This window comes from Selaginella moellendorffii, unplaced genomic scaffold (genome assembly GCF_000143415.4).
Source record: "Selaginella moellendorffii unplaced genomic scaffold, v1.0 SELMOscaffold_58, whole genome shotgun sequence".
Taxonomy (NCBI): Eukaryota; Viridiplantae; Streptophyta; class Lycopodiopsida; order Selaginellales; family Selaginellaceae; genus Selaginella; species Selaginella moellendorffii.
Window position 1 is genome coordinate 456,835 of NW_003314319.1, and position 12,926 is coordinate 469,760.

At 48.5% G+C, this 12,926-nt stretch overlaps 6 protein-coding genes across 13 annotated transcripts in view; 2 read left to right on the forward strand and 4 right to left on the reverse strand.

The window, feature by feature from the left end:
* The first annotated feature begins 169 nt into the window (after positions 1–169).
* LOC9654939 (LRR receptor-like serine/threonine-protein kinase FLS2) lies at positions 170–2,458 on the forward strand. Its single transcript, XM_002983406.1, has one exon. It carries the CDS (start codon positions 170–172, stop codon positions 2,456–2,458), a length of 2,289 nt encoding a protein of 762 aa, XP_002983452.1.
* Positions 2,459–3,756: 1,298 nt separating this feature from the next.
* LOC9654940 (phosphoglucan phosphatase DSP4, chloroplastic) lies at positions 3,757–6,440 on the reverse strand. 6 transcript variants are annotated; one of them, XM_024688577.1, is made up of 13 exons: positions 6,331–6,440; positions 6,175–6,265; positions 6,018–6,099; positions 5,872–5,948; positions 5,737–5,816; positions 5,594–5,674; positions 5,405–5,537; positions 5,196–5,353; positions 5,034–5,145; positions 4,907–4,966; positions 4,735–4,845; positions 4,524–4,679; positions 3,757–4,406 (listed from the first exon to the last, which is right to left on the reverse strand). In XM_024688577.1, the coding sequence occupies exons 1-12, from the start codon at positions 6,399–6,401 to the stop codon at positions 4,554–4,556; spliced, it is 1,182 nt and encodes a 393-aa protein (XP_024544345.1). In that variant the 5' UTR covers positions 6,402–6,440; the 3' UTR covers positions 3,757–4,406; positions 4,524–4,553. The 6 variants fall into 6 exon arrangements, with proteins under 6 accessions (XP_024544345.1, XP_024544343.1, XP_024544344.1 ...); XM_024688575.1 differs by lacking the exon at positions 3,757–4,406 and adding an exon at positions 4,441–4,477; XM_024688576.1 differs by lacking the exon at positions 3,757–4,406 and adding an exon at positions 4,449–4,467.
* A 28-nt stretch (positions 6,441–6,468) lies between these two features.
* Positions 6,469–8,435, reverse strand: LOC9655103 (reactive Intermediate Deaminase A, chloroplastic). Of its 3 annotated transcripts, none has more exons than XM_024688579.1 (7): positions 8,071–8,432; positions 7,712–7,830; positions 7,349–7,393; positions 7,196–7,269; positions 6,997–7,046; positions 6,773–6,925; positions 6,469–6,721 (listed from the first exon to the last, which is right to left on the reverse strand). In XM_024688579.1, exons 1-6 carry the CDS (start codon positions 8,225–8,227, stop codon positions 6,807–6,809), a joined length of 564 nt encoding a protein of 187 aa, XP_024544347.1. In that variant the 5' UTR covers positions 8,228–8,432; the 3' UTR covers positions 6,469–6,721; positions 6,773–6,806. The 3 variants fall into 3 exon arrangements, with proteins under 3 accessions (XP_024544347.1, XP_002983544.2, XP_024544348.1); XM_002983498.2 differs by having other exon boundaries at positions 6,773–6,901; positions 8,071–8,427; XM_024688580.1 differs by having other exon boundaries at positions 6,485–6,711; positions 8,071–8,435.
* Positions 8,255–10,121, reverse strand: LOC9655104 (endo-1,3;1,4-beta-D-glucanase). The gene is made up of 7 exons (XM_002983499.2): positions 9,724–10,121; positions 9,468–9,489; positions 9,245–9,380; positions 9,085–9,175; positions 8,908–8,997; positions 8,745–8,845; positions 8,255–8,587 (listed from the first exon to the last, which is right to left on the reverse strand). Exons 1-7 carry the CDS (start codon positions 9,857–9,859, stop codon positions 8,447–8,449), a joined length of 717 nt encoding a protein of 238 aa, XP_002983545.1. The 5' UTR covers positions 9,860–10,121; the 3' UTR covers positions 8,255–8,446.
* A 742-nt stretch (positions 10,122–10,863) lies between these two features.
* On the forward strand, positions 10,864–11,758 carry LOC9655105. Its single transcript, XM_002983407.2, has 3 exons — positions 10,864–11,503; positions 11,549–11,620; positions 11,675–11,758. Exons 1-3 carry the CDS (start codon positions 10,889–10,891, stop codon positions 11,678–11,680), a joined length of 693 nt encoding a protein of 230 aa, XP_002983453.2. The 5' UTR covers positions 10,864–10,888; the 3' UTR covers positions 11,681–11,758.
* Positions 11,622–12,926, reverse strand: part of LOC9654941 (UDP-sugar pyrophosphorylase) — a 2,952-nt gene continuing 1,647 nt past the window's right edge. Inside the window, exons 10-16 of the mRNA XM_024688638.1 lie at positions 12,885–12,926; positions 12,754–12,830; positions 12,586–12,691; positions 12,473–12,532; positions 12,339–12,419; positions 12,043–12,282; positions 11,622–11,979 (exon numbers count right to left, since the gene is read on the reverse strand). The exon at positions 12,885–12,926 is cut by the window's right edge and continues 249 nt beyond it. Coding sequence (XP_024544406.1) covers positions 11,755–11,979; positions 12,043–12,282; positions 12,339–12,419; positions 12,473–12,532; positions 12,586–12,691; positions 12,754–12,830; positions 12,885–12,926 — 831 coding nt within the window. The 3' untranslated portion in view covers positions 11,622–11,754. The remainder of the gene's footprint in view (positions 11,980–12,042; positions 12,283–12,338; positions 12,420–12,472; positions 12,533–12,585; positions 12,692–12,753; positions 12,831–12,884) is intronic.

Here is a 12,926-nt window from a genome sequence, read left to right on the forward strand (position 1 = left end):
CTTCTTCTTCTTCGCCAAGGTCCACTCTCTTCTTTAAAGCTGTAGCAGAACGAAGCTTTCCAAGGATCTCCTCCAACTCGTTTCAACGAATCGCTGATAGAAGAAAAATTCTATTTTGTTCATCGTTGTCTTAGAATTTAACTTCTTGCGAGCCAGGGGCGTCTCAAAGATGAACGCGGCAATATGGTTTTCGCTGCTCCTCTTTTTCTTGGCGACACTGCTTCCATCGCCAGTCTCTGCGCTCTTACAGGACGAGGTTGCGGTTCTTTTGCAGTTTCGATCCAATCTGGAGAGCAACACGACCTGGATCTTAAGCGACTGGAGCACCAGCCGAGATCCAAATCCATGCGTCTGGATTGGAGTGGCGTGCGACAGCTCCAGTTCCTCGGTTCAAGGACTGAATCTCTCCGGTATGAGCTTGCGCGGACAGCTTTATCCCAAGCTTTGCATGCTTCCAAACTTGGAGAGCATCGACCTGTCGAACAATAGCTTCAGTGGAGGCTTTCCAAGAGAGTTTCTGGGATCGTGCAACAAGCTCAGGTACCTCAACTTGAGCTCCAATCTTTTCTCGGGGCAGCTCCCAGCCGCTGGCTTTGGAAATCTTAGTCGGTTGTCGAAGCTTGACCTCTCAAACAATGAGCTCCAAGGGGGAATCCCGCAGGACGTGATGACCCTGCCGAGTTTACAGGAACTGGACCTCTCCGGCAACAACCTGACCGGCACAATTCCCGTGAACATCACGTCGAAAAACCTGAGAAGATTGTCACTGGCGAACAACAAGCTGCGTGGAGAAATACCTGGTGAGATTTGGAGCTTTGCCATGCTGCGTGAGCTCCTCCTCTGGAAAAACTCCCTCACTGGACCCATTCCTCGCAACGTTTCTCGGCTCGTTCATCTGGAAGGAATCTACGTCCAAGCCAACAATCTGAGCGGCGAAATCCCTGTGGAGCTGGCCAGGCTTCCAAGCTTGAAACGTGTGTGGCTCTTCCAAAACAGCTTTGTTGGCGAGATCCCGCAAGAGTTTGGCCTCCACTCTGAGCTCGAGGAGTTCGACGTAGCGCTCAATCGCCTCACCGGACCGCTGCCGCCAAACGTCTGCCGTAGAGACACTCTCAAGTTCTTCAGCGTCAATGTAAACCAGATATCCGGCAGCATTCCTCCCTCCTTCTCCAACTGTACGCGACTGGAGATCTTCTACGCCTCTAGTAACCAGCTCGAGGGGCAACTTCCAAGCTCCTTGTTTACGTCAAGCCTCCGCGATTTCGACATCTCTGGTAACCGGTTCCAAGGCAGCCTTCCAGCGAGCATCAACAGCGCCACCTCCCTCGTCTTTCTGACTCTCTCTGGAAACTGGCTCAGCGGCGAGCTCCCTGCCGGAGTTGGAAGCTTGCCAAGCTTGTTGGCCATCTCGGCTGGTAGTAACAACTTCTCGGGCTCCATTCCACCAAGCTACTTCATCACAGTGGTTATGCTTGATCTCTCCAAGAACAACTTAAGTGGCAATGTCGATCTTGGCATGATCACCACCAGCACCAGCCATCTCGTGTTCCTGGATCTGAGCCGGAACCATCTCACGGGGACTTTGCCGGCTCCACTGTGTGGCTTTCTCAACATGCACGTACTCAGCCTCGCCTGGAACCATCTCCAAGGCTCCATTCCACAGTGCTTCGGAAATTTGTCCTCGCTGCAAATCCTCGACCTCTCGCACAACAACTTGCAAGGATCGCTTCCCGAAAGGCTGGAGGGTCTGCGCGGCCTACAAGACGTCTCGAGCCAGGGAAACAGGCTCACTGTGATCTTCTTTCCCAGAATCCTGGACTGGAAGGAAATCTTCACCCAGTGGATCCAACACTTCGGCAACAGCGTGTATTTTGACTGGAGGCAGGCCTTCGAGAGCAGCCGAGAGTTTTTCCAGCAGATGGAGGGCTATTCCATTCTCCTCAATTGGAAAGGAACGTTCCGGATTGTTGGTGACATCTACTCCTCCACCACCTCCATAGATGTCTCCTCCAACAATCTCACTGGCACCATTCCCTCGGAGCTTGGAAAGCTCGCCGGCCTCAGGAACTTGAACCTATCCTTCAATAGATTCAGCGGTAGCATCCCTGGCGAGCTTGGTCAGCTCCAAAACCTGGAATCTCTGGACCTCTCGAGCAACCGCCTCCAAGGAGAGATTCCCTGGTCGCTCACCCAGCTAGGATTCCTGGGGGGCTTCAATGCCAGCGGGAACCATCTGCAAGGACGCATTCCAGGCGGGAATGGATTTAACACCAGATTTGACCCTTCCAGTTTCGGATCAAACAACAACCTTTGTGGATACCCCTTGATCAATCGTTGCCGGCAGGAGGATGGCGGTGGCGCAATGCCGGCGCCTCGAGAAGATGAGAAATTCTCGCGCCGCGTATTCGCCATTGCTACTGTTGCCAGCTTCATACCCGCATTCTACCTGGCTTTATAAGCCCTAAAAGATGACCTCTAAGCCTTCCTTCTTGGAATCAAACTTGTTCCTTTGGAGCAGCTTTATAGATGTAAATTTAATGAGAATTACAATGATTTCCAACAAACTCCACTACGTCTTTCTTGTAGAGTCACCAGCTTTACCCATGTTGTCAGCAAATTCTCCAATGGCATGGCCAATGCAAGCAAGACTGATGCCAATACAGAGGCCACATATTCCAAGCCCAAGTCCAATCCCAGTACCCAGCGAATAGAGACCATCCCTTATCGCAACCCCATTTGAACTGTAACCTAAACATGAGATATAGATATAAACAAGAATATATTATGAAGTGTTTAATTTATAAACATGCATATAAATTATAAATATGAAATTAATTAAAATGTATAATACCCATTAGGTGATAGAATATTTTAGAATATTTAAGCATATTTAACTATATTCACTACTGCTAAAAAAAGAAGTGTATGACTATAATATATAAGAATGTAAGAGTAAAAAAAAACCATACATATTTCTATACAAAATCATTCACAAATTTGAATTTAACATAAAAAACCATGCAAAATCCAAAAACAAAGCATCAATTTGGTACTATGAGAGTCTTTTTTCACAGGTAAACCACTGGCAACTGTTGCCATTAAACCTGAGACCAAGAGTCCTTTGAGCTGGCCTATATTCATTCCGCCCAAATACCTGAGGTCTACCAACAATCTTAAATTATAACAAAAGATTACCACATATTTCAAAGCTTCTGCTGAACATAGAAAAGATCGATGGTAAGATTTGTCAATAAATTTTCAGGCAATGGAAAACACGTAGTGAAGTTTGTAATTGGAATCCCAACCCTATCACACAAAGGATCATTGGCACACCGAACCCCGGCCACCATGGGCCAGGTAGTTGGCCCGCCAGCTCTTTCAAAGTATGGTAATTATCAAGCAAACCACTCCTCCAAAACATATCACCTTGATGTATCAAATAGATCATAAGAAACTAACACATATTATGATAAGAAACTGAGTATAAAATTGCATTGGCTTATCAAAGATTAGCTATATAAATTATTGACCATAATCCTTCGTGACCAACCAGCTGGTGTTTTAACCTCCACTACAGCCGCTCTCCTAGGTCCTGGCCGTAAATATTCTAGAATGTTTTGAGCCCTCTCTAGTAAATGCTCAATGTTGGAAACAAGCGATTCTGGAAGGCAAAGGATGCATCTTTGATATATTAAACATTGAAGAGGAGAAACTAAGAGTCGACCAGTACGTGATCATTTCTATTGCCATGCAAAAGATCCCGTAGCATATTCCCTGTTACGTAAAAACCTTACAGTTACAAGAGCGCGGCTTAACGGCAGGGGCCAATGCCGGCTCCAAAGCTACCGCCTCTCAATCGCAAGGCTGGTCGCCCGCCAATCCCTTTCGATCCAGCACCTGCGAGACGAAGAACCTCGAGGAAGCAAGACGCCCTCAACCGGCGGTACCAGCAGAGCTACCATGGCCTAGTTACCAACATCACCAAGTGCCTGGATCGAGCGGTCCCCAGTCACTCCCAGAGCCCACAGCTCAAGGACGTGCCACCACCGTGCCACCACCGGAGGATGTGCTCGCTCACCAGGATAGTTTTCGCCAAGCCGGTGCCTCCGGTGCCCAAGGAGGACGTGAATCCTTTCTACGCGGTCCCCCACACCGATATCACGGCCCCCTTGAAGATCCATCCGCCGTCTCACGCCATGAAGTCGGATCCGCCGCCTTGGTTCGGACACGCCAAGACTTCCGTCACGGATCCCAGGATTGACGATGTTGCAGGTTCTCTCCTTCGTGATCTTGTAGAGATCTGAATCTTCTCCTTCGTTGATTTGATCCTGTTCTGTCTCTCCAGTTGCTCCAAGAGCTAGAAAGAGCGGCAGCTCTACCTCGAGAAGCAAATCCAGCCTTGGGAACTATGGAAGTAAGTGGAGCAAAGAGGCCAAGAACACCAATCCACCCAGATGTGCGTCCAGCCTTAGAGTCTCTTCATAACCATCAGTCCCACATCTGTTTGCAATTGATAAGAATACCTTCATACAAATAGCCGGAGTTTAGTGGTATCAGAGCTCGCTTCCCATGGCTTCGAGCTTCTCCAGGATCATTCTCCGCTGCTCGTCGGTCAGCTTCGCGTCTTCTTTCCTCCAATATTGCCGGAGGTCCCAGTTCTCGGGATCGGAGTCTACAACCTGGAACAGATACACGATTTAGTTTGGATGATCAGGGCCTGAACATATAGCATACCTCAATGTAGTTGTTGTAGTTGCCTTTTCTGTCTGGGTTCGTTATAGGAGCGTGAGGGTTGTAAGTCCATCGCTCTTTATCAATCACATATTTGTACTCGTATCTTCCAACCTGTTTGAATCGGAAGTTCGCTCAGTGAGCCAAGAAAAGTACGTATAGCGCAGAAGCTTACAGGAAGTTCGTGTTCTAACGTCCAGTGACCATCTCTCGATATGAAATTGAATGGCAGGCGCTGAAAAAAAGAAAAAAAGAAAAAAAAACCAGAAGGCCTCAGACGCAGGTTCAACTTGAGTACTTACAGAATGCCAGCCAATGTCTAGACCAGCAACTTCAACATGCTCGCAGGTACCTCTCCTGTAGAGCAATCCAATGGGACTTCTGGTCATTCCTGTGAGCTGATCGACAGATTTCCTGCCAGGCGATTAAGTTTTAAGAAACAAAGCCGAAAGAGCTTACAGCACCAGATCACAAGTCGCTGCACGTATGTTCTCCATGCTTGGCACACACTTCCGCTTCGACTGCAAAGAAAGGGTAAGCTGGTAGAGACACATTTGCCTACCTGGAGTAGAAGGTACGCTTCATGCAAATCGTAGCCGAGTACCCAAAACATGTAGCCAAGCTGCGCACGGCAAACAAATGAAAACGTTTAAACGCTAAAAAATGAACTTACAGCAACAGCAGGAGCTCTTCCCAATCCAGCTGTGCAATGGACATAGAGTGTTCCTTCGCGGTCTTTGAGCTCCTGGTACAAGCTAGCAATGACACTCGGGAGCCGCATTCTAAGATCGAAGCCATCCATGTCCCTGCAAGAATAAAACCCTGAGAAAACTGCTTACAAAATTTCTCAAGTCAGCTTTACCGAATTGGCAGTCGAAGATGATTAAAATCGCCAACTTCCTTGGCATGATCACGGATTTCAGAGATGTCGACGTTGAAGTACCTGCATAATACATCCGTGAGGACGCTAGAAGACTTAGCAGAGACAAAGAAAACAGAGCCTACGCCATATCAGGATCTTGCTGGAGGTTGCACACCGTGGTAACATTCTCGTCTTTCTTTAGGCGATCAACATCTGCAGGATTCTGGAAAATTGTTGCTATTGGCAACTCGAAAAGAAAAAAGAAAGATAAAGAGAACCTGTAAGCAGGAACCAACGATGAGATTCGGGAGAACACGATTGTAATTCATCCCCAGCTCATGCCTATAAGTCAAGTCTGAAAGAATAACAAAAGTTCGTTCTTCGATCAGAAAAAAGCACCAGAGAAAAAAACAAGGCTTCATACCAGACTGTGTTATCTTCTGGAACACTGCACTATAATCATCAGCTTTCTTCGAGGTTTCCTCCTTTCCTTCTTCCTCGGAAGACTGCTTAGCTTGGAACCAAATGTGAGTTAAAACCACCAATGCATTTCCTCTCTAATCTCTAGAAACCTAGCTTACATGAGAGGCGGACACCACGAATCGCTGGGCAGAAGTCGAAGCGCGCTTACAGAGAGTCCACATTCTTCCATCCCTTCGTGTTAACCTGATTCTGGATCGATCCAAGCGCCTACCAGTTGAGAAATTCTGAAACGCTATGAACTAGATCGAGCATACCTTTGATCGGAGAGCGCCCGGCGCTGGATTTGAAGAAACGCCAGGCGAGGGCACAGCGCCTCCGCCGCCATAGCGTGATTTTCCACAACGAACACGAGATGCCACGTGACAAATAAAATTTCTAGGCCTAGGGCTACATTTGCCTCCAAACATAATGTTTGAATTTGGAGTGATGAGTTTCCTTGTGTAAAGTGTCAATACTTAGCACTGCAAATGCCAACGAGCGGCATTCCAACGAATCAAAAGAATACGCTCACCTTGGTCTCTCAATCGTTATTGGATCGTGTTTTATGTCTCTCTCCTCGATTTGTAAGCGTTGAAGAGCTTTTCTTCTCTACATTTTCTACTTTGGCATCGAACGTTTGTTGTTCCGGTTCTTCCCTACGCAATTCTGTTGATCAAACATTATAATCTCGTTTTCCAGATGAAATCGTCGACTAACCTTTGTCTTAAACTCGGTCCGGTTGCCAGCGACATCACAGCGCAGCGATGCACTCGATTTCAATACGGGCATTTAAAGGCAAGGCAGCTACTTGATACGTGGATCGTGCAGGAGCTGGAGCTGGAAAATCTGCACAAGCCGCACGGTATCTCACTGGAATTAATTTCCCCCTGGAGGAAGCCAAGAGAGCAAAGTAAAGCAAGAGGGAAAAGGAGCTCACTTACATCTGGCATAAATCTCATTCACTGCCTTGAAGTCCGCAAGATCAGCCAGCCTAGGAATTCGAAAGTTGACATCAGAAAGCGTCTAGCTAGCCAGCTGATGAATGACACACAACCAAAGCAGAAACAGCGATGGATAAATGGCATAGCGACAGGGAAATGGGAAGCCAAGCATCGATCGGAAGAGAGAGGACACCCTTACATGATAGTTGTCTTCACCACAGACTTGTAGCTAACACCGGCAGCTTTCAGAATCTCACCCATGTTCTTGAGTACCTGCACAGAAAAGAAAGGAGAAACGATAGAGGAATCAAAACGCCCTGCCCGAAAACTACAACACAATAACACACCCTACCTGTTCGGTCTGTCCTTCGACACTGTCAGAAACAAATTTTCCAGTCTGTAAAGGGAGGCGAGATCGCTGGTTAATGAAGTGAAAGTTCCCGACTCATGACGTGACACGAACGTACTTAGAGAGCGAGCATGGAAAGCAGAAGCACAGGAAAACGAAGAGGGCAATTTACATGCAATGCAATGCGATCCCATGAAACAAAACAATGGAATCCCATGAAACAAAGCACTGCATTGCTTGCTCAATCAATCATTCACCTTTGAACTGACAAGCCACTCTTCCTTTTTTCAATCGATGACATTCATGCTCCATCAGTAGAGGAGTGGAAAAAAACAAAGGAAAAAGCTTTGGAAAAGCTGAGCATACCTCGGGAATGAGCCCCAGTACACCTGACACGAACACGAGATTGTTGGCCTTGATTGCTTGTGAGTAAGGTCCAAGAGCAGCTGGAGCTCGCTCTGTCACAACGGCCTCCTTTTCCTTCTCTACACAAACAAACACACATTTTACAAGCATTTGATTCCTTCTCGGAAAGAAAAAGAAAGAGAGGAGAACGATGCAAAGAATCCAAAAAAAAAAAAGAGGAGATCTCTTCGCATGCTGCCTCTGATCTCTAATCAGGGCCAAGAATTGCTGCCAATGCGGAAGCGGCACGGCTATGGCGAGCACGCACGCGATCTAAGCATATAATCTACGAAATCTGCGCTCCCTGGAAAACGACTTACTTGAAATCTCCGCCATGCCCTGGGCTGCCGCGCTGGTAGATGCGAGCCGGGCCATCCGCCTGACGCGCCGGGAGCTGCTGCCGCCGCACTTGAGATACCCCGTGGCGATCGCCGGGGGAGCTGCCGCGCAGTGAATGCGCATGAGCAACCCTGCCATGGCGATGGCGCCACCAAAAAACTCAAGAACCCTAAAACCCCGGGCGGGGAATATTCCACTCCTTTAAGAAAGAACACTACCGCTAACAAGTAAAACTTTTGCTGGGCGAACAAAACTGCTTTCGCTGTCTTCCCTGTCCTGTGAAAACGAACGAACCAAAACGAATTTCCTTTGTCCCTTTCCTCGCTCTCTTTTATAGAAGCTCTCCCACTTTTCCTCTCATTTGAGGAATCTCCAGAACCAGCTTAGCATGTCCTGGTGGGCTTCCTCGGCCTGGGCCACGGCCCTCGAGTTGGTCACGTCGTACCTCACAGTCCAGCCGTGAGACGCTCCCGGAAAGAATTTGATAAAGCTCTCCACCTGAGAGAAGGCAAAAGGTGTTAGCAAAACCAAAAGCTTCCATCCGGTTACGTTGGCTCCAAGCACCACAGAGCAGCGGCAATGACGCACACAACCTTGAAAACACGACAAACGCAAGCAAGCGAAAAACGCAAAAAGGCGAATTGTCAAAGCGAACCTCAGCACGACTCGCAAGGATTGCACGCGATTCCTCGATCACCGCGGCGGGTGTTCGCTGATCTACTTCCGCAGCGAGGATCGCCACGGGCGCACGAATCTCTGCACGAAAAGCTTGGGTGAATCTCCGAACAGCGAGACTGAAATCAAAAGCTTTGTCGCACCTCGCATATCGTCTACCGTCACAAAGGAGGGATGCAGCAGCACGACTGCCCGCACACTGTCCTCCCTTCCCATCAAGGCTGCTACTTTAGCTGCAAACTCACAGAAGAGATATTAGTGCTCGGTACTGCTACTCCACTGCCAAAATAAATTGATGGAAACATTTCGATTTAACTTACCGCCCCAGCAGAAGCCAGCGATTCCAATCGAAGTGATACCTTTCGACTTTAGCAGTGCCACAATCTTCTTGCACTGTTGTATGGACTTTGGCTGCAGAAGGCAGAGAGAAAGCTCCGATAAGAAACAGATGAGAGTTTCATACGAAAACTTAAAAGTTACCGGTTCATGGTTCTTGATCCACGCAGGGAATGTTGCATAGGGACTTCCACTCTCGGCAGGCTTGAATGGATCATTGTTTAAAAGGTCTGGAACTACAACCAGGTAGCCAGCAGCAGCAACCTTGTCCGCTAGTTTCCTGTATCCCAGAAACAAAAAAGCTCAGTGAATTTTCCAAAGCTCGAGCGCATGAAAGATTGGCGCGTGAGAGCAGTGCAAAACCCACCTCAACAGTGGACTGCTCCATCCTAGCAAGAGAGCAAATATTAGCCTCTCGAAGCACAAGAAATGAAAAGAAAGATAAAAGAAGAACAGGGACTCGATCAAAGCGATTGTGCGAAGGAAAATTTCAAGTGACGAGAGCGATGCTACACGCGAACAGTGAATGGCAATGCAATGGATCACCAGCATTCTTGCTGGCGGTAGAATTGGTGGAGCTGGGGGAGAGAATTGGAGGGGAGGAGAGCAAGAAATTTGCGTACCGAATATATCCGACACCAAGATCACCGCCTCGGTAGCGCCTTGCGCGCCGTTGGTGTAGGCTCGCACGCCCAGGCTCTCCGCGCTGTTGTCGAAGAAATGCGACGCCGGAGGAACGCAGCAATCTCCCGCGGCCATGATATTTCCTCGATTGATTCCCCCGATTCGCAAGAAAGAGATCTATAGCTACGCCGCGACGATCGAGCGATCCGTTAAGGGCGCGCTCGATCTTGAGCGCCTAGGGCCGCGGCTTTGATCCTCCCTCCCACTAGCGCCACAAGATTTTTCTAGGGCGCCTACGGACAGCACACCAGTGATCTTCCTTCACGCTTCGAGAGGGAAGCGAAGAGGAAGATGCGAAGGAGGAGAGAGGAATAAAAAGAGAGAAAAAAAAAGCTTAAAAAGGGGGGTTTTGGCGAAGTACCGAGAGCTTTACTGTGCCGCCTAATTGTGGAAATTCCATCATATTTAAACGCGAATACCATTTCCACAAACGGCAGGATAAATACCACCTGCTGTCCACGTGCCGGCGTACGAGCCCCACGATCCCCGCATCGGACGGCACGGCTGGGGAGCCTAGGGTTTACCGCTCCGCCGTAAATACATCCGTGGTGAAGAAGGTTTCACCTCACCACGTGGCGGCACGCGATTGCCATGCGGTTTGAAAATGCCCCGTACCTGGTTGCGGGGATGGCGTGCCCGGTTCGATTCCTTTGGCGCGCAGTTTCCTCATTCTGTTTATAACATGGTGGGTCTTTTCGTGACGATCTTGGGTTCCTAGATTACACGACGAGACGACGCCAACATTGTAAGTTAAATGTGCCAGCCAGCCGCGGTCCAGCCGAATTCCAGGCGCCAGGCGAGGCCAGCCTTTTTCCATCCATCAATCCTCCCACGATAAAAATGTCTTTCTTTTTCCTTCTCGTTTTCGCCAATCCAATCCAATCCAATCCATTCCAGTCGCCATCGCTTTCTCGTTCGCCTTGGCCGGGCTTTTTCTTCCATCATTCCCGAATCCCCACATGAGTGTTATAAGTCGAGTGATGGTAAATCTATCCACTCCGAAGTTATCCAGGCGGAAAGCGCGGGTAAAAGTTTTAAATTTTTTGAAAAGGGAGCTTTAGGGCTTGCTGGGAAATTAGGGCTCTTCAGGGAATTCTAGGGTTTATGGGCGCTATGACGAAAGAGGAGGGCAGAGGCGAGGCGATCGGCTACCCGGTCGTGCACCATCACTACTACGCGCCGCTAGATGATCGCCCTCCGGTTCTCGAGTCCAGTAAGACGAAGAGCTGCGCTTTCCAGTGCTTCGCAGTCCTGTATCCGATCATTCTCGTGTTGGGCTTCACGGCGTTTATGCTGTGGCCGAGCGATGTGAAGATCGAGGTGCACAAGACGGAGCTTGTGAGCATGTCTTGGGACAGCCTCAAGAGGGCGATCGTTGAGCAGCAGCAGCGGTCCAACGATTTGGGGCTGGATTTGGATTTGAAGTTCCAAGTCCAATTGCTTGTGAGGAATCCCAATTACTTTGGTGTGCGCTACGACAGGATTGTGGTGGAGCTCGGGTACCGGGGCGATAAGCTCGGCCGGGTGGTCTTGGAAGGCGGCGAGATCCCAGCGCTGAAAGTTGTCACCGTGGATGGGGTGATGGATCTCAAAGGCATGAGAGTGTTTGTGAATGCCGGGAGTTTACTCTTGGATATCGCCAGGGGGAGATTGCCTCTAGAGACGGACATGAACTTTTCCGGGAATTTGGAGTTTTTGCTCGTCCACCCTCACTTAGAGGTAAAAAATCTTGCTTTTTTTCCTAAATCATGTTCTTCCTTGTAGGCGAAACTTAGTTGCGAAATCGTTGTCAACCCGGGAACCAACGAGATCATGGAAAAATCCTGTCTACTTGCTGTAAGCTTAAATTGTTTTCTTTTGTTGCCATAATTGGGATTATTTTTCTGGCAGGAATGATCGAACCACGAATACGCGTCGTCGACTTGCTATGTACAAAGCGCGCAGATAATTAAGCTTTTATTTCTCGTTTTCTAAGCGAAGGCGTTCGCCTCTTCGCCTCTTCGCCCGCTTAGCTCATCCGTGTCATCGCATGCGATTAAATAGCTCCCTGGAAGATCGAATTCCAGCTCCTTGTTGTCCAGTTGCTTAGTAATAAATCCCCGGATTCTATATTGCTCAGGCACTGACACGTCTTTGGAGCCCACCTTTTGAAACTCCCAGCCATCGTTGACAACTCTGATCGAGTGGATCTCGACCTGGCACAAGAAGCCAAAGAAAAAACGAGTAATAAAATCAAGTTTTCACGAGAGTTAACATACCTCAGAGTGCTTGCTCGCGTCAATGACAAGAGCACCGTCCAGGTAGAGGTCCTTGAACGAGACATTCACGCCTCGAATGACTAGAGTGGATCTTTGCGTGATCTCGCAAGAACCAGAGATCTTTCTTTTCACGTCCGAGGACGTAAGCCCCCAGCTCGGACTCCACACCACTCGCGGCCACACCTCCACCTCTTGCCCGTTGAAAGTCTCGATGGTGGGGCTCCCAATCTTCACGCCAGCCTGAGGAGTAAACATTGGAGATATAGAAAAACTAGAGGAAAGAAATAATCAAAGACCTTCTTCAAGATGAGGCTGTTGGCTTTGTAGATTGCCATTTCGCCAGTCGTTGCACTGTGTCTAGGATTTCCTTCGGGAACCTGCGAGTCTTACAAATCTAAATCCCTGTAAACGAATTGAAAAAAATGGATACCTTTGCAGCATCGTCCGGGTTGTTCTTCACGGGTGCATATGCCAGCCATGTATCCATAACCTGTACACGAGAAAGTAATGTAGACGAAATACAAAAGAGGTGACAAAAGTTACCGTGAAGCCAACTTTTGCCGAAGGCGACAATGTTCTTGGATAGTCTTGCATCATGCACTCGAGCCTCGTAGAGGATTTAAATTCTTCCCTGCCCGCATCTTTGTATCTGTTGTTTCGGAGATCTGTTTGAGCACGAAACAAAATCCTGCACTAAATGCATGAACGTACTTTGGATTGACAAACTCAACGATGGCGCCGTTTGTCTTGGTGAGCTCCTCCAAATAAGAGTCGAGCTTTAACACGAGCTGTTATGTGCGTGATTAGATCGGCTGGAAATTCCTCGACGACGTAAAAGTTACCTGGTTGATGTTTCCTGGATACGGAGAGTATCCAGTCTCGTC